This window comes from Vipera ursinii (genome assembly GCF_947247035.1).
Source record: "Vipera ursinii genome assembly, chromosome: W".
NCBI lineage: Eukaryota > Metazoa > Chordata > Lepidosauria > Squamata > Viperidae > Vipera > Vipera ursinii.
Genome location: NC_139522.1, coordinates 5,842,483 through 5,861,968, shown reverse-complemented (window position 1 = coordinate 5,861,968; position 19,486 = coordinate 5,842,483). Strand labels below are relative to the sequence as shown.

The 19,486-nt window shown below is 42.4% G+C and overlaps 1 protein-coding gene across 2 annotated transcripts in view; it reads right to left on the bottom strand.

Moving 5' to 3' along the window:
* LOC310648202 (septin-7-like) overlaps positions 1-19,486 on the bottom strand; it is a 688,898-nt gene that overhangs the window by 26,389 nt on the left and 643,023 nt on the right. For both annotated transcript variants that reach the window (XM_083375952.1, XM_083375951.1), the window contains one exon: positions 1,009-1,144. In XM_083375952.1, coding sequence (XP_083232078.1) covers positions 1,009-1,144 — 136 coding nt within the window. The remainder of the gene's footprint in view (positions 1-1,008; positions 1,145-19,486) is intronic.

The following is a 19,486-nucleotide window of genomic DNA, read 5'->3' as shown; positions in this document are numbered from 1 at the left end:
CACCTTTCCCTTCCACATAACTTTCTTTTAATGTGCTTTGATACAGCACTTTGGGAACATCCAACTTCTTTTGCAATTACCTTTTGAGGCTTTCCCTCCTTATGGAGGGTGTCAATGATGGTTTTCTGCACAACTGTCAGGTCAGCAGTCTTCCCCATGATTGTGATTCCTGCTGAACCAGACTGAGAGACCATTTAAAGGCTCAGGAACCCTTTGCAGGTGTTATGGCTTAATTAGCTGATTACAGCGGGACACTTTGAGCCTAGAATATTGCACCTTTTCACAATATTCTAATTTTCTGAGATTGTGGATTTGGGGTTTTCATGAGCTGTAAGCCAATTATGACAAATCACGGCTTGAACTATCTTGCTTTGCATGTAATGAGTCTATCTCATATATTAGTTTCCCCTTTTAAGTTGCATTACTGAAATAAATGAACTTTTGCACGATATTCGAATTTTTCGACTTTCACTTGTACTTTTATTTCCATTAAACATCCATATATGCTAAGTTATCTTAACAGTAGCACAATCACAGTGATAAATTAATACTATACAGGTAGTCCTTGACTTACAACCATTCGTTTAGCGGATGTTCAAATTTACAACATTGAAAAAAGTGACTTATGACTTTTATGATCGTTGCAGCATCCCCATAGTCACATGATCAAAATTTGGGCATTTGGCAACCAGCATGTATTTATGACAGTTGCATTGTCCCAGGGTCATGTGATCGCTATTTGTGACCTTCCCAGCTGGTTTCTGACCAGCAAAGTCAATGGGGGAAGCTGGATTTGCTTAATGACCACACATTCACTTAACAACTGCAATGATTCGCTTAACAACCATGGCAAAAAATGTTAAGTCGGGCACAACTCACTTAACAATCACCTTAGCAATGAAAATTCTGGTCCCAATTGTGGCCGTAAGTTGAGGACTACCTGTATTGCTTCTTATTACTTTATTCAGTTGATCCTAGAGTGTAAATTCTCTATCAAGCTATACATACCTCAGCTTCAGAGTCTTTCAGTTTCTGAACTTTTTCTTTGACTTTCATTTCAAATACCTGCTCCATTTCCATTTCCATTTTCTTCATTTTTGCCACATGCTCTCTCCTTTCCTCTTCCATTTGTGCCAGAGGGCTCCTGCAATAAATCAAAATAGATGACTATATTCAGTTTTATTTTGCAAATGCTTCATTTGTGAAAAGCATTACAGACATACACCAATAACAATCAAGCAACATTCTAATGAAAAGTAACCCAGAGTTAAGAGGTGGCTAAGAAACAAGATTCAAATACCTCATATTATTTTTTTCTATACTAAAAATAATATGAAAAGCTAGTTTACAGAGAGAATGAAATCATGTGGTGCTCCATTTACAGTAGTATAAGACAAACAATAATTCTGAACAGTTAAATATATTATGCTGGGTGAGTGGGTTTCAATACCATAGATACATGATGGACATCCTTAAAAAATAGTGTATTCTGAAATAATCTATTCTAAACATCCGTTGTATCACTGTTTATCAGTAAGCTTAACCTGGAACTAAAATTCTGTTACCGTTCCTCTTACACACACACACTTATATTCTGGTGCTGAGTCTTCTGATACCAATTCATTGGTAACCATCCAGTCTGCCATCATGTTTTTGTGAGAAAAGAAAATGCTGTCAATTTGGTTGGGGCCACAATTTCACAATAATGGCAAGTTGTTTACTTGGTAATCGATTTTGATATGAAAAGCTAAGAAAGAACCCAGGGAAAATGGAGGATGAAAGCATGTAGGAGGTTTGAGGAAACATTATCCCATCAAAGGTAAGTAGACTGAAAAAAATGAGAAAGGAGAAGATTGAACAAACATAGGAAAAAAGTGGTAAGCAAATGCCAGAGAAGACTGAGGAAAAGGACTCAGATATACCATGAAAATGGTGCCCTTAAATATGTTAGAACTATAATTGTTGGGAAGGTGTCCATTTGGGGAAGAATGTGGTCTAGATTCTGGAAGGGAAAGTTGTGGCTTTTACAATTGCTATAGTATTATGACACAGCAACCTCAATGCTTTTAGGAGAAAAAAGGGTGGAGGAATTTCTTGGTGTATGGGATGTAATCTCCAAGTAAATAAATTGCAGTATAAAATAAGAGCTTTCAACAACCCTCTTGCTGTGCTTTAGAGCTGTAATAATGAGCAGCTATGCTGGAAAAGGCAAGAGCATTTTAAAGTATATGTTTGTGCATGAATAGGTGCAACTGGTAACAGGGTTCTAAAACTCAGCCAATAGCTTTATGTGTTTAATATACAGAAGTGTGCCACAAGAGTGCATGTTTCATTTTGAAGCATTTGAAGGATAAAGTTTCATGAAACTACTTGTCCTGAATATAAAACTATTATCCCAGGTTCAGAGCACACAGTTTCACACACTGAAGCTTGAAACATTTTGGAAATACTCGAAACAAACCAAATTCACATTCAAAACAATTCAAAATGAAATATTTTTTATAGAAGTGTTTCCTTTTTTAAAGCTTATGAATCCATACCAAAAGAGGTTCAAACTCAAGAAAATTCTCCAGATTCTAATCTGAACATACCAAAATCTGCATGTTCTACATTAAGAACAGAAAAACAGGATATGCCCCAAAATGTGCATATACCCACCATTAGCCTTGACAATCATGCAACACAAAATACGAACTTACTCCTGTAACGAAGAGCTTGAGAGATGGCAACAGAGACAAAGAGGGAGATAGAGAAGTTGACCTGAGTGGAAGCTGACTGAAAATTGGCCTGATTAGCGGAGAACTGAAGTGAAGTGGGAGAATTGGAGAGCTGAATTCATGCTTGATTCCCCAAGTTCCCAGTCGATTAAATCAATATATAACAGGGCAAGCTGCTGGAAGATGCTGAAACCAGGGAATTGGAGCAGAACTGCAGCAAGCGTAAGATGACACTGGATGTACAGTGATAATAGAGGTGGCAGAGATAATGTTCCCTACTGTTCTCTGAGGGTGGCATCTGGATCCATCACCCCCTGGGTGGTAGATGGTAGGCTGCTGGCTGGACAATCTGTTGCGTGGACTTTTATTTGCTCCCTGGACATTGCAAATCCCAGACTCCTGGGGGTGTCAGTGACGTTTGTGTGAGTCTATGCCACATGGTGGCTGGCCGGCAGCTGCAACAGCATCTTTGCGCAGTTGTTTTATTTGGTTATCTTGCACATAGCTACTTATAAACTGCCCTGGGGTTTGGTAACATGATTTGGTATTGAAGAATTCTTATGGGGATCTAGGTTTTGTGGGGATGTGGGTGAGGGTGTGGTGTGGGTGATTGGACCCTCTCCTCTGGGTGAGAGCTGGGGGGGGCAGTGGGCTCCCACTTGGTGGGTGAGAGCAACTGAGTGGGGGGGCACCTTGGTTGGAGAGGTGAGTGGAAGGGATATAGTGACTCAAGGGCCCCGAGAGCTGTAGCTATAGTGCCTGTTGGGTTTCCTCTTATCCCACCTGGAGCATATGGTTGGAGCTGGGTTCCCTTAGGACTGGAAAGGAAGCTGAGGATGGGGGAGGGAGAGATTGGGAGGGTGAATAAGGTGGGGCATTGTGTTCTGGTGGTGTTGTGTATGGGGAGATAAAATGGCGGGAGGCAGGAGGCGGGCTGCTCACAAGCTACACAACCACCTGTGTCTTGTACCAGTTACATATTCTGGCCCCATGAGCTCAAACTCTATACCTGGTCAGAGGATCAACAGTGACCCGGGTCTTGGGCTGCTGCTCTTAAATGCCAGTACCAATCGGTCTGTAATAAGGCCCCCTTTATTGCTGATTTGATCACCACAGAGAAGGCTAACATGGCATATATTACAGATACCTGGCTGGGGCCAGAGGGAGGGGTTCCTCTCTCAGAAATGTACATGGCCAGGTATTAGGTGTGGCATCAGTCTAGCTTGCAGGGCAGGGCAGGTGGTATGACTGTTGTTATCCAAAAGTATCTGACTGCTACCGGGGGCACTGATCCGCAAATGCCTGGTTGTGAGACGCTTTTTCTTAAGAGTGGGCTCTAGGGACCAGTTGGGACTACTGCTATTGTACCAGCCTCCCTACTATGTAGCGGCTTCCCTGTCCAAGCTCCTGGATCGCACTGCAGAGCAGGCAGTGGAGTTTCCCAGGTTTATGTTCTGGGGGACTTTCACCTGCCTTCTCTGGGGGTAGCGTTGGAGGTAGCTCAGGAGTTCATGGAAACCATGACATCCATGGGCCTGTCCCAAGTCATCCAGGGCCCAACTAGGAATAGTGGTCAAACATCTGATTTGGTGCTCTTGAAGTGGTGCCACTGTGGTCTGGAACTGATGGACCTCTCTTTAGTCCCTCTGTCATGGTCAGATCACAGTAGATCACAGCAGATCACAGGCTGAGTTTCTCTAGGGCCACACCCCTATGCAGAGAGGTGGGACTTATTAGATCAGTCCATCCCCAGCGACTGATGGACCCTGATGGGTTTCAGAGGAAACTGGGGGTAATAACTGAGGAGCTGCTGCATAGTCCTACTGAGAATATAGCTGCTACTTGGAATAGGAGGGTGACCAAGGTCCTGGATAGTCAGATCACAGTAGATCACAGCAGATCACAGGCTGAGTTTCTCTAGGGCCACACCCCTATGCAGAGAGGTGGGACTTATTAGAACAGTCCATCCCCAGCGACTGATGGACCCTGATGGGTTTCAGAGGAAACTGGGGGTAATAACTGAGGAGCTGCTGCATAGTCCTACTGAGAATATAGCTGCTACTTGGAATAGGGGGGGTGACCAAGGTCCTGGATAGTCAGATCACAGTAGATCACAGCAGATCACAGGCTGAGTTTCTCTAGGGCCACACCCCTATGCAGAGAGGTGGGACTTATTAGAACAGTCCATCCCCAGCGACTGATGGACCCTGATGGGTTTCAGAGGAAACTGGGGGTAATAACTGAGGAGCTGCTGCATAGTCCTACTGAGAATATAGCTGCTACTTGGAATAGGGGGGTGACCAAGGTCCTGGATAGGACTGTGCCAAGGCGGCCTCTCTCAACCCATTGAATTCCTTGTTCCTCTTGGTTTACAGAGGAACTGAGAGAGATGAAGTTGATCAAGAGATGCCTAGAGCACCACTGGCAGTAGACAAAGAACGAACTCGACCGAACATGGGTAAGAGCTGTTATTAAAGCCTACCTCAAGGCAATTTGTGCAATAAAGTGGAAATATTTTTCTGCACAAATTGCATCTGCAGGTAATCACCCAGCGGCCATTTTCTGGGTGACCCGATCCCGCCTGGGGAAGGAGGACTCAGGTTCATCTGCAAGGGCATGATGAGGAATTTGCTAATTTTCTGACACATGAAGTTGCTTGGATTTTTTCAGAGTTAGATGTCGGCTTGGATAATGGCCCAGTGGAGATGCCCGGGGTAGGTCTTTGGGCAGTTATTTGGCAATAGTGTCATCCATCCCACTTAGTCAGCTAGGAAAAGAAGACTCCTGGCCTGAGTTTTTCCAAGAGCATGCTTTACTAGAGCAATACATGGTTACAGACAAAGAGAAGCAGTATCTGGCAAATTGGCACAAAAACTTTACAGATAACTTTCCACTTTCCCCTGGCCAACCCTCTGCTATTGGTCAGTGTCCAATTACCAATGCTTAATTTGTTTTGGAAATGAGCTGTCATAACTTCCCCATCTTTGCATTCTTTCAGTGGCCTTCAGCTGGAGCGAGGCCTACGTTCTGGCCAGGCACAGCATGGATTCCTAACCCCTCACTCTTCCTCCCACATTCCAATTCTTCCTCCCTCCCCCATTGCAAATACACTGTGAAACTAATCAAGGAGAGGAGCAACCTACAACTAAGAGGAAATTTCCTGACAGTTAGAACAATTAATCAGTGGAACAACTTGCCTCCAGAAGTTATGAATGCTCCAACACTGGAAGTTTTTAAGAAGAGATTGGAAAACTATTTATCTGAAATGGTATAGGGTTTCCTGCCTGAGCAGGGGGTTGGACTAGAAGACCTCCAAGGTCCCTTCCAACTCTGTTATTCTATTTAGTACACAAGGGAGGGTATGACATAGTTGGCATAACAGAAACCTGGTGGGACGAAAACCATGAATGGAATGGACAGATGGATGGATACAAATTGTTCAAAAGAAACAGGTCTACAAAAAGAGGAGGGGGAATTGCACTATATGTAAGAAAATACTGCATATCTACAGAAATGCACATGATCCAAGATAAAAGCCCTCCAGAATTTATATGGGTCAATATAAAAGAGAAAAAAGTGTCATTACCATAGGTGTATATTACAGGCCACCCAACCAACCAGAAGAAACAGATGAACTTTTTGCCAACCAGTTAGCAAATGTATGCAGGAAGCACACCACAGTAGTAATGGGAGACTTCAACTATCCAGCTATCAACTGGGAGACAAACTCTGCAGTGAGCGGGAGATCAAACAGATTCCTAACCAACCTAGCTGACAACTCTGTCACCCAAAAGGTGGAGGAGGGAACTAGACGCAAAGCTATACTGGACTTAATCCTTACAAATAGAGAAGAAGTGATAGAGGGAATCGAAATTGCCGGAACCTTGGGTGAAAGTGACCACATCATACTGGAATTTAATATAATGCAAACACTAGCAATAGAAAACAATCCAACCAATGTCCTAAACTTCAAAAGAGCTGACTTTGACAAACTCAGAGAGAACCTAGGAAAGATCCCATGGATGAAAATCCTAAAGGGGAAAACAACCCAAGAAGCATGGGAAACCCTGAAAAATGCGATCACAAAAGCCCAGATCAGCACAATACCATTCAGAAAGCAAAACAAGAAAACCAGGAAGAAACCAGCATGGTTGCACAAAGATCTCTCAGACAAACTAAAAGACAAAAAAGACAAATACAAAAAATGAAAAGAGGGGCACATAACCAAGGCTGATTATCAGCAGACAGCCAGAACATGCAGAAAAGAAGTCAGGAAAGCAAAGGCTCAGAATGAACAAAGACTTGCAACAGAAATCAAGGACAATAAAAAAGTTTCTTTCAACATATTAATAACAAGAAAAAAAGTCAAGGAAACTATAGGCCCACTAAAGAGAGACGATGGCAAGGAAGTAACAGGCAACAGTGAGAAAGCAGAGCTGCTTAACTCATACTTTGCATCAGTCTTCACACAAAAAGAAACCATAGCCCAACACACCAAAAAAAAAGCCGCTGCAAAAGTCATACTAGAAACAAAAATCAAAATAAGCAAGAAAATGGTAAGAGAACACCTATCTGACCTTGAAAAATATAAATCATCAGGACCTGACAGATTACATCCCAGAGTTCTGAAAGAGCTGGCAGAAGTTATCTCAGAACCGTTGCACCACATCTTTCACAAATCTTGGAGAACTGGGGAAATACCCGAGGATTGGAAAAGGGCTGATGTGGTCCCCATCTTCAAGAAAGGGAAAAAAATGGACCCAGGAAACTACAGACCAATCAGTTTGACATCAATACCTGGGAAGATCCTAGAAAAGATAATCAAAAAACAGATCTGCGAACAACTAGAAGCAAACAAAGTCATAACTAGCAGCCAGCATGGGTTTGTTAAAAACAGATCATGCCAGACCAATCTGATCTCATTCTTCAATAAAGTGACTAAACTAGTAGATCAGTGAAACGTAGTGGACATAGTATACCTAGATTTCAGTAAAGCATTTGCCAAAGTAGACCACAACCTACTCCTTGGTAAGCTAGAAAAAGGTGGAGTAGACAACATCACCACCAGATGGATCTGTAGCTGGTTGACAAACAGTACTCAACGAGTAGTCCTCAATGGCACTACATCCACATGGAGAGAAGTAAGCAGTAGGGTACCACAAGGTTCCTCTTCATGGATTACTGCCTTGTCGTGGCAAAGAGGCTTGCGTAATTCAATGAAGCTATGAGCTATGCCATGCAGGGCCACCCAAGACGGACAGGTCATAGCAGAGAGTTCTGACAAAACGTAATCCACTGGAGAAGGAAATGGCAACCCACTCCAGCATCTTTGCCATGAAAACCCCATGGACAGTACCAAAAGGAAAAAAGATATGACGCTGGAAGATGAGCCCCTCGGGTCGGAAGGTGTCCAATATGCTACTGGGGAAGAGCAGAGGGCTAGTACTAGTAGCGCCAGAAAGAATGAAGCGACTGGGCCAAAGCTAAAAGGAGGTTAAGCTGTGGATGTATCTGGTGGTGAAAGGAAAGTCCGATGCTGTAAAGATTTTTTCTCCATAGGAACCTGGAATGTAAGATCCATGAATCAAGGAAAGCTGGACGTGGTCAAACAAGAGATGACAAGACTGAACATCGACATCTTAGGAATCAGCAAACTAAAATGGACAGGAATGGGTGAATTTAATTCAGATGACCATCAGGTATACTACTGCAGGCAAGAATCCCTCAGAAGAAATGGAGTAGCCTTCATAGTCAATAAAAGATTAGGAAAAGCAATACTGGGATACAATCCTCAAAATGACAGAATGATCTCAGTTCGAATCCAAGGCAAACCATTCAATATCACAGTAGTCCAAGTCTATGCCCCAACCACCAGTGCTGAAGAGGATGTATTCTGTACCAGCCTGCTACCGGCCTTGCAGAAAAGGCAACCCCTTTATAAACGGCAAGAGGCTGGAATACGTCTGCGAAATTTATTACAAAAACAAACAAAACACATACCAAGATATAGGAGCTTTGAAACACTATCGGAGCGGTTGCTTTCAGCAAACCAGCCCTCCCCAAACATTCCCTTTATAAAGAGTTCAGGGCGTGGCCTCTCTTTGCCTCCTTCCGAGAAGCCCCACAGCCTTCCTCTGCTTGCTCCTACTTGACTGCCTCCTGCGTCGGGCGTCCTTGAACAGGGCCAGCTGTGGGTCATCTTCATCCACACTGTCAGGCTCACACAGCTGGGTCTCCATGGTGACCAAGTGGGAGGGGCCTGCCTGAGGGCTATCATCAGCAAGATCTTCAACACCCCCCTCCTCCTCTGAGTCATCGTCCGACCCAACTGCCGAACCCACAGGCTGACCCTGAATCACAACAGGATGAAATTGACCGGTTCTATGAAGCCCTACAGCACCTTATAGAACTAACACCAAAAAATGATGTCTTTATCATCATGGGGGATTGGAATGCTAAAGTAGGAAGCCAAAAGATAACCGGAATAACAGGCAAGTTTGGCCTTGGAGTACAAAATGAAGCAGGGCACATGCTGATAGAATTTTGTCAAGAGAATACGATGGTCATAGCAAACACACTTTTCCAACAACCCAAGAGACGGCTCTACACATGGACATCACCAGACGGTCAACACAGAAATCAGATTGACTATATGCTCTGCAGCCAAAGATGGAGAAGCTCTATACAGTCAGTAAAAACAAAACCAGGAGCTGACTGTGGCTCAGACCATGAGCTTCTCATTGCAAAATTTAGGCTTAAACTGAAGAAAGTAGGGAAAAGCACTAGGCCACTCAGGTATGAACTAAATCATATCCCTGACGAATACACAGTAGAGGTGACAAATAGATTTAAGGAATTAGATCTGATAGACAGAGTGCCTGAAGAACTATGGACGGAGGTTCGCAACATTGTACAAGACGTAGCAACTAAAACCATCCCAAAGAAAAAGAAATGGAAGAAAGCAAAATGGCTGTCTGAGGAAGCTTTGCAAATAGCTGAGGAAAGGAGGGAAGCTAAAGGCAAGGGAGAAAAAGAAAGATACACCCAATTGAGTGCAGAATTCCAGAGAATAGCTAGAAGAGATAAGAATGCCTTCTTAAATGAACAGTGCAAAGAAATAGAAGAAAACAATAGAATAGGGAGGACCAGAGATCTCTTCAAGAAAATTGGAACGTTTCATGCAAAAATGGGCATGATAAAGGACCAAAATGGCAGGGACCTAACAGAGGCAGAAGAGATTAAGAAGAGGTGGCAAAATTACACAGAAGAACTATACAAGAACGAGCTTAACATCCCTGATAACCAGAATGAGGTGGTTACTGACCTCAAGCCAGACATCCTAGAATGTGAAGTGAAGTGGGCCTTAGGAAAGCTAAGCAACAACAAAGCTAGTGGAGGTGACAGTATTCCAGCTGAGCTATTCAAAATCTTAAAAGATGATGCAGTAAAAGTGCTACACTCAATTTGCCAGCAAATTTGGAAAACTGAACAGTGGCCACAGGATTGGAAAAGATCAGTTTACATTCCAATTCCAAAGAAAGGCAGTGCCAAAGAATGTTCAAACTATCGTACCATTGCACTCATTTCTCATGCTAGTAAAGTTATGCTTAAAATCCTACAAGCTAGACTCCAGCAGTATGTGGACCGAGAACTACCAGAAGTACAGGCAGGATTTCGAAGAGGCAGAGGAACTAGAGATCAAATTGCCAACATACGTTGGATCATGGAGAAAGCTAGGGAGTTCCAGAAAAACATCTACTTCTGCTTCATTGACTATGCTAAAGCCTTTGATTGTGTGGATCATAACAAACTGTGGCAAGTTCTTAAAGAGATGGGCGTACCAGACCATCTTATTTGTCTCTTGAGAAACCTATATGTGGGTCAAGAAGCAACAGTGAGAACTGGACACGGAACCACTGATTGGTTCAAAATTGGGAAAGGAGTCTGGCAAGGCTGTATACTGTCGCCCTGCCTATTTAACTTATATGCAGAGCATATCATGAGAAAGGAAGGGTTGGAGGAATCAAAAGTTGGAATTAAGATTGCCGGAAGAAATAGCAACAACCTAAGATATGCAGATGATACCACTCTAATGGCAGAAAGTGAAGAAGAACTAAAGAGCCTCGTGTTGCGGGTGAAGAAGGAGAGTGCAAATCTTGGGTTGAAACTTAACATTAAGAAAACCAAGATCATGGCATCCGGCCCTCTCAATTCCTGGCAAATAGATGGGGAAAAAATGAAGGTAGTGACAGATTTTATTTTCCTGGGCTCCAAGATCACTGCAGATGGGGACTGTAGCCAAGAAATTAAAAGACGCTTGCTCCTGGGGAGGAAAGCAATGGCAAATCTAGACAGCACACTAAAAAGCAGAGACATCACCCTGTCAACAAAAGTGCGTATAGTCAAGGCTATGGTCTTCCCAGTTGCAATGTATGGCAGTGAAAGCTGGACCATAAAAAAGGCTGAGCGCCAAAGAATTGAGTCCTTTGAACTATGGTTCTGGAGAAGACTCCTGCAAGTCCCTTGGACTGCAAGGCATTCAAACCGGTCAGTCATAGAGGAGATCAACCGTGACTGCTCTTTAGAAGGCCAGATCCTGAAGCTAAAACTCAAATACTTTGGCCACCTAATGAGAAGGAAGGACTCACTGGAGAAGAGCCTAATGCTGGGAAAGATTGAGGGCAATAGAAGAAGGGGACGACAGAGAATGAGGTGGCTGGATGGAGTCACTGAAGCAGTAGGCGTGAGCTTAAATGGACTCCAGAAGATGGTAGAGGACAGGAAGGCCTGGAGGAACATTGTCCATAGGGTCGCGATGAGTCGGACATGACTTCGCAGCTAACAACAACAAATACTACTTAAAATACATGTCCTTCTTAGGCTAATGTACATTTATATCCAGAATTTGTCTCTTCTTTTTAACTATATGCAAACATATGTTTAATCTTTAAATGTTCCATTTAATAAATCCAATTATCTAATATTTTACATCTATTCAAAACATTTTTATCCATTGAAATTTTCTCAAGATCAATTACACTTAAGTATCTAAAACATTTCCTTTATATAAACCATCCCAACATTTTTATATTCCTCATGTCAAAAAACAAAACACAAAGGAAAAAAGAAAGAAAAAATACTACAGGTGAAACTTGAAAAATTAGAATATCGTGCAAAAGTTCATTTATTTCAGTAAACATAAACATAAACATCGGCAAGACGAAAGAGATGGTGTTAGACTTCCGGAGAAAAAAGGAGGAACCTGCCCCACTTTACATCGGGGAGGACTGTGTAAAGAGAGTTTCCTCCTTTAAATTTCTGGGAGTCTACCTCTGTGAAGATCTGACCTGGAAAGTTAACACAACCCAGGTGGCTAGAAAGGCCCAACAGAGGCTTCAGTTTCTTAGGATCTTGCGGAAGAACAGGGTAGAACAACAGCTAATGACCCTCTTTTACCGGTCTACCATAGAGAGCGTCCTCTCGTATGGTATTGTGGTTTGGTATGCTGGTCTGACAGCCATGGACAGGAAAGTATTACAGAGGGTAGTGAGCACAGCACAAGACATTGTGGGCTGTTCCCTGACACCACTGGATGACATCGCCAGGGCTCGTTGCCTTGGAAGAGTGAGGAAGATTCTCAGGGATCACTCACACCCTGGACGGTATCTCTTTACTCTACTACCATCCGGTAGGAGATACAGGAATATAGCCAGCCGTACCAACAGGCTGAAAAATAGCATTTATCCGTGGGCTGTTAGGCTTTTAAATGGGACATAATCTTATTTTATTTATTTATTTTATTTTAATTCCATTTATATCCCGCCCTTCTCCGAAGACTCAGGGTGGCTTACAAGCTTAGCAGTAGCCTTATGCAGAATTGACTTGGGAGACCGGTGTGTGGTGTAGTTGGTTCACATGGTGTGGTAGGATGGAGGGTTTGTTGTCACTGTGTGTTGGGGGGAGAGAGCACGGGGGGAGGCTCAGTTAATCTCAATGTACACATGTTGTACTTTGACAATAAAGGTTTATTTATTTATTTATTTATTTATTTATTTATTTATTTATTTAATGCAACTTAAAAGGGGAAACTAATATATGAGATAGACTCATTACATGCAAAGCAAGATAGTTCAAGCCGTGATTTGTCATAATTGTGATGATTATGGCTTACAGCTCATGAAAACCCCAAATCCACAATCTCAGAAAAATAGAATATTGTGAAAAGGTGCCATATTCTAGGCTCAAAGTGTCCCACTCTAATCAGCTAATTAAGCCACAACACCTGCAAAGGGTTCCTGAGCCTTTAAATGGTCTCTCAGTCTGGTTCAGTAGGAATCACAATCATGGGGAAGACTGCTGACCTGACAGTTGTGCAGAAAACCATCATTGACACCCTCCATAAGGAGGAAAAGCCTCCAAAGGTAATTGCAAAAGAAGTTGAATGTTCCCAAAGTGCTGTATCAAAGCACGTTAATAGAAAGTTATGTGGAAGGGTAAAGTGTGGAAGAAAAAGGTGCACAAGCAGCAGGGATGACCGCAGCCTGGAGAGGACTGTCAGGAAAAGGCCATTCAAAAGTGTTGGGGACTTTCACAAGGAGTGGATTGAGGCTGGAGTCAGTGCATCAAGAGCCACCACACACAGAAGGATCCTGGACATGGGCTTCAAATGTCGTATTCCTCTTGACAAGCCGTTCCTGAACAACAAACAACATCACAAGCGTCTTACCTGGGCTAAAGAAAAACAGACCTGGTCTGTTGCTCAGTGGTCCAAAGTCCTCTTTTCTGATGAGAGCAACCAAGGACCCAGAGACTGGAGGAAGAATGGAGAGGCACACACTGCAAGATGCTTGACGTCCAGTGTGAAGTTTCCACAGTCTGTGTTGATTTGGAGAGCCATGTCATCTACTGGTGTTGGTCCACTGTGCTTCATTAAGTCCGGGGTCAACACAGCCGTCTACCAGGAGATTTTGGAGCACTTCATAAACTTCCTTCCGCAGACGAGCTTTATGGGGATGCTGACTTCATTTTCCAGCAGCACATGGCACCTGCCCACACTGCCAAAAGCACCAAAACCTGGTTCAATGACCGTGGGATTACTGTGCTTGATTGGCCAGCAAACTCGCCTGACCTGAACCCCATAGAGAATCTATGGGGTATTGCCAAGAGAAAGATGAGAGACATGAGACCGAACAATGCAGAAGAGCTGAAGGCCGCTATTGAAGCATCCTGGTCTTCCATAACACCTCAGCAGTGCCACAGGCTGATAGCTTCCATGCCACGCCGCATTGAGGCAGTAATTGCTGCAAAAGGGGCCCAAACCAAGTACTGAGTATATATGCATGCTTATACTTTTCAGAGGTCCGATATTGTTCTACGGATACTCCTTGTTTTATTGATTGCATGTAATATTCTAATTTTCTGAAATTGTGGATTTGGGGTTTTCATGAGCTGTACGCCATAATCATCACAATTATGACAAATCACGGCTTGAACTATCTTGCTTTGCATGTAATGAGTCTATCTCATATATTAGTTTCCCCTTTTAAGTTGCATTACTGAAATAAATGAACTTTTGCACGATATTCTAATTTTTCGAGTTTAACCTGTAGACAGTAAACAGCAATGGAGTTTTATGCCACAGAGAAAAAGCACATTAAATGTGTAATGCTTTATCCTAAACTCATAACCACTAAAGTGAATTATAAACCTAACAACAGTTAAAGAATCTGTTAAAATCGCTGAGCAATAATTAATCAGTCTAATTAGGTAAAATGATTAAAATAAAAGAGAACTGTATGAAGAAAACTATGTTAAAACTATGTTTATGGAGATTCTCAGTCATCCACGTCATGGTTGTCCCAAAGGTGCTTTTTCATGAGGCAACTGGACTTTCTTTTTTCTCTTTGAAAAAAGTGAAACGTCTTCAAAGAGAAAAAAAAATCCAGTTGCCTCGTGAAAAAGTACCTTTGGGAAATGTTAAAACTATATTAACTAATCCAGATAATGTAATGTTTCTGTGCTAAATAAACTTAAGAGGATATTTTCTCAATTATTTTTCAGTCTATACAGAATTAAACTAATTACTGACAGTGTTGGGCACACAGAATATCTTCATTTGTAATCAGTATTGAAGATAAATTCCCCAATTAATCTAGTAAATAATTAAAAAAAAACTCCCAGTGAAGCTACACTTGCAAGTACAGTATATAAAGAAACGGTATTTTTAAAAAGTTTATTTGATAGTTTCATTTTCAACTAAGTAGTTTTAGGCGGCTTTGTTGTGGATTTTGGGGAGGACAAGCAACAAAATGTAGTTCTGGCATAGTAGAGAACAATGCACCTGGACAAGGATTAAATTCTTTAATCTGTTTTAATGGTTTGGGGAAATAGTTTCTGTAGAAAATGCTCTGAAAGGGCTCTTGTCTACCTTTTTTACATTTTCAACTCCCAAATATCTAAAAATCAGTTATCACAGTAACTGTTCCTGTCACCTCTGCCTGGCTTGGCCTCACAGGTATCCTGCTATCAAAAGAAGAAGGGGAGGAGGGAGAAGGATCAAAGGGGGAAGGATGAAAGGGCAATAAAGCTTTGTGTGTAAGTGATAGGAAATTGGGAGGGGGGGAATGACAGGTGATAAGGACCACGGCAGCCAGATCCTGATTGTACCAGCACCCCATAGGCAGGCATCCTGAGAAATATGCAGATTACCCCCAAACATCTCAGAGATCTCAAAACATCTTGGCGAGCTCCGTTGGTTGGAAACAGACTGGTCATGGGGGGAGGGGTGGGCCGGGGCAAGCCTACACCTTATTTTGTAACTAGTGAGCATGGTAAATTTCAGAGCTGGCTTGACTTTACTGCAACCAACATCCTTAGTGAAAGAACCCTTTGCTTTAACCAAATGGAGTTGAAGGCTTTTCTTTCCTAAGGGCACATGGGGGGTGACAGAGTACACCCAGGAGTTTCGTGACCTGGCCTGCCAACTGACCTACTGGCCAGAAGACATCTTGATTAGATGCTTCTGAGACGAGCTAAGTGACGAGGTCTACAACATCTGCATTTCCAGTGGCGCCCCCCCACCTCCATGGCTGGTATGTCCTAGCAAAGGAAGTGGAAATCAACCTGGCTTGATCCAAATACTGGCTGAACTGTGGATGGTGAAGATCCTCCCCTGAAAATAAAGAGGCCCCCAAACCAGCACCCTGTGAATAGAGTCCATGCTAACAATCCACTGGCTCCTTCAGGTGTGGGAAGGAGCGGCACTGAGCTGCCGACTGCTGAGCTGCATGCCGACCCCAGAAGGCAATTCAGGGTCCTGCTAAAAAACAGCAAAACCACAACAGCAAGTCCATGAAACCACCCCAAAGGGTGTAGAAGTCAGAGATTTCAACCCACCTCCCAAAGAGGTTGGGAGAACTATGACTGACCCGGTGGGCAGCCTGGTGGAAAGCGACTCAGACTACGATGATGATCCCTTGGTAAGTTGCCCGGTCAACCCAGTGACCATCCCCACAGAACTGGTGGTTCAATCCTCAGGGCAAAAAAGGAGCCTAGTAGCCGTACTGGATTTGGGGTGCACCAGATGCCTTGTCAACCCTGCCCTGGTCAGGAAACTGGATGTGAGACTCAAACAGCTTAAAGTGCCCATAGCTTTTTGCCAGCTGGATGATTCAGTGCCCGGGGGGAGGGCAGTGACATTTGTTACTGAACCAATAGAGATGAGGATGGGGGCACACATGGAGACCCTGAGCTTCATTGCAGCCCCTGGAATGGAAAAGCCCCTTGTGTTAGGACTGTCTTGACTCCAGAAATGGAAGCCCTGTGTGAACTGGAGTAGGGGGCTAAAAATCCAGCTTGCCGGCTGTGATGGGGGAGGGGGAAAAGGCCGTCAAAAACCTACCCTGAAGCTGCAGCAGGCAAAAACAAAAAGGGAGGTGGGAGTAGCCGCCAAACTGCCAAAGATCGGCCCTGGGGTGACCTTCGGATCCCCAAGGAGTAGTGGGACATCTTCAGTGAGAAGGGGTCAGATGCACTCCCACCAACCCAAACCCAGCCAGCCACTTAAATGGACTATGGAATGCCAGGCTGCATTTGAAAAGCTTAAGTGCTTATTTGCAGCGGAGCTGGTGCTGAAACACCCAGACCCCAATGCCTCCTTCGTCATTCAGGCTGATGCCAGTGATGTTGCAGTGGACTCACTGTTTCTGTAGGAAAATGAGCAAGGGGTCCTGCAGCCATGTACCTACACTTCTAAAAAGCTAAATGAGACAAAGCAGAGATGGGCAGTCTGGGAGAAGGAAGCCTATGGACTGCACTGGGTGCTCCTAACTTGGAGGCATTTTCTAGAAGGAGGGAAAACCCTATTTGAAGTATCGACTGACCATAAAAATTTAGAAGCCTTAACCACCACCACCCCAGAGACTATCCCCCAAATCCCATTTGAAGTATGGACTGACCATAAAAATTTAGAAGTCTTAACCACCACCATCCCAGAGACTATTACCCAAACAAGCTTGGTGGACCCAGTATTTTAACTGATTCAACTTCACGTTAAGGTACCTCCCAGGGGGGAGGAACTTTCTAGCAGATGCTTTACCCAGGCTGCCGCAATACTGTAGTTCAAAGACGGAGGTAATTAAACCAGTCATCCCCTCCAGGCAACTGGCGGCCCCAGTCACCACCCAGGCACAAGCCAAAATGAAAACCCAACTAGCTGATGATTTAAAGGATACCCTAAAGGCAGCTTTGGAGGATAAGAGCTTCCAAATGCACAAGGGAGAATGTACAATGCAAGATGGTCTAGCTTGGGTGGGAGCTAAACTGTATGTCCCACAAAGCAAACGATTAATGGTTCTACAAAAAAGCTATGATTCATTTTCTTTATCATATTTTTCTGGTATTATACCTAATAGAAATAGTTTGGGTTTAAAATCTACATGTTTTCTTAACATTTTTTCTAACCAAATATGTATTTTTGCCCAAATTTTTTTTGCTTTAGGGCACGTCCACCGAAGATGATAGTATGTGCCTGTTTTTTGCTTATACTTCCAGCAGTTAGTAGACGTTTTTAAACATTTTTGCTAATCTCGCAGGTGGTAAATGCCATCTATAAAACATTTTATATAAATTTTCTTTATAGGCAGTTGCCATTGTCATTTATAGTTTCTTTCTTAAAGATTTTGCCATTTTTCTAATTCTATATTGTCCCTGAAATTTTTTGCCCATGTTATCATTGTTTCTTTCACTTGTTCATCTTCCATTTTTAAATTTAATAGGAAATTATACAGTTTCTTAATCACCTTTTTGTCTGATGTCAATAATACCTGATCAAACATTGTCTGGTCTTTATAAAAACCATGTATTTTAGCATCTTTCTCATATCTCATTTGTATTTGCAACTGAGGCCACCATGATAAATCAATACCCTGATCTTCCCACTCTTGTTTAGATTTTAATTTCCTTTCTGTATTCAAAATATCTTTGTAGGTTACAATTTTCTCAAAGTTAATTAAGTTTGGGTGAACAAAAGCTTCCATTGCTGAAAGCCATCCTGGTATTTTCATGTAGATTTTAGCTTTTCTCTTTTCCCATACTAAAAATAATGCATTTCTTATATAGCGATTTTGGAAATGTCTGTGGATTTTATTCTTTCCATACCATAGAAAAGTGTGCCATCCAAGTTGTAAATCATGTCCTTCTAAATATAATAATCTTTTATGTTTAAGGGTTATCCATTCTTTTAGCCATGTTAAAGCACATGCTTGGTAGTATAAGACCCAATCTGGTAGTCCAAATCCTCCATTTTCTTTAGATTCTTGTAACATTTTCAATCTAATTCTGGCTTTCTTCCCTTGCCAAATAAATTTCAAAATCAGTGTATTTAAATTGTCGATTTTTTTCTCTAATTTTATGGGTACTGTTTGAAATAGGAAAAGTAATTTTGGTAAGATATTCATTTTCACGGTAGCTAGTCTTCCTTACATTGATAATTGTAAATTTTTCCATTTTCCCCAAATCCAGTTTTATTTGGTTTAATAGTTTTGTATAATTGTCTTCTTTTATTGTTGCACATCTTGCTCTTAAGTATATTCCCAAATATTTAACTTTCTTAACCATCTGGAAATCTATTTTTCCTGACTGTTGAATTTTTGGTTTTTCTGTAAGATTCTTAACTATGACTTTAGTTTTTTCTCTGTTTCTCTTCAGTCCTGCTATTTCTCCGAACTCTTCTATCCTTTTCAATAATTTACAGGTGAAACTAGAAAAATTAGAATATCATGCAAAAGTTCATTTATTTCAGTAATGCAACTTAAAAGGGGAAACTAATATATGAGATAGACTCATTACATGCAAAGCAAGATAGTTCAAGCCGTGATTTGTCATAATTGTGATGATTATGGCGTACAGCTCATGAAAACCCCAAATCCACAATCTCAGAAAATTAGAATATTACATGCAATCAATAAAACAAGGAGTGTCCGTAGAACAATATCGGACCTCTGAAAAGTATAAGCATGCATATGTACTCAGTACTTGGTTTGGGCCCCTTTTGCAGCAATTACTGCCTCAATGCGGCGTGGCATGGAAGCTATCAGCCTGTGGCACTGCTGAGGTGTTATGGAAGACCAGGATGCTTCAACAGTGGCCTTCAGCTCTTCTGCATTGTTTGGTCTCATGTCTCTCATGTCTCTCATCTTGTTTGGTCTCATGTCTCTCATGTCTCTCATCTTTCTCTTGGCAATGCCCCATAGATTCTCTATGGGGTTCAG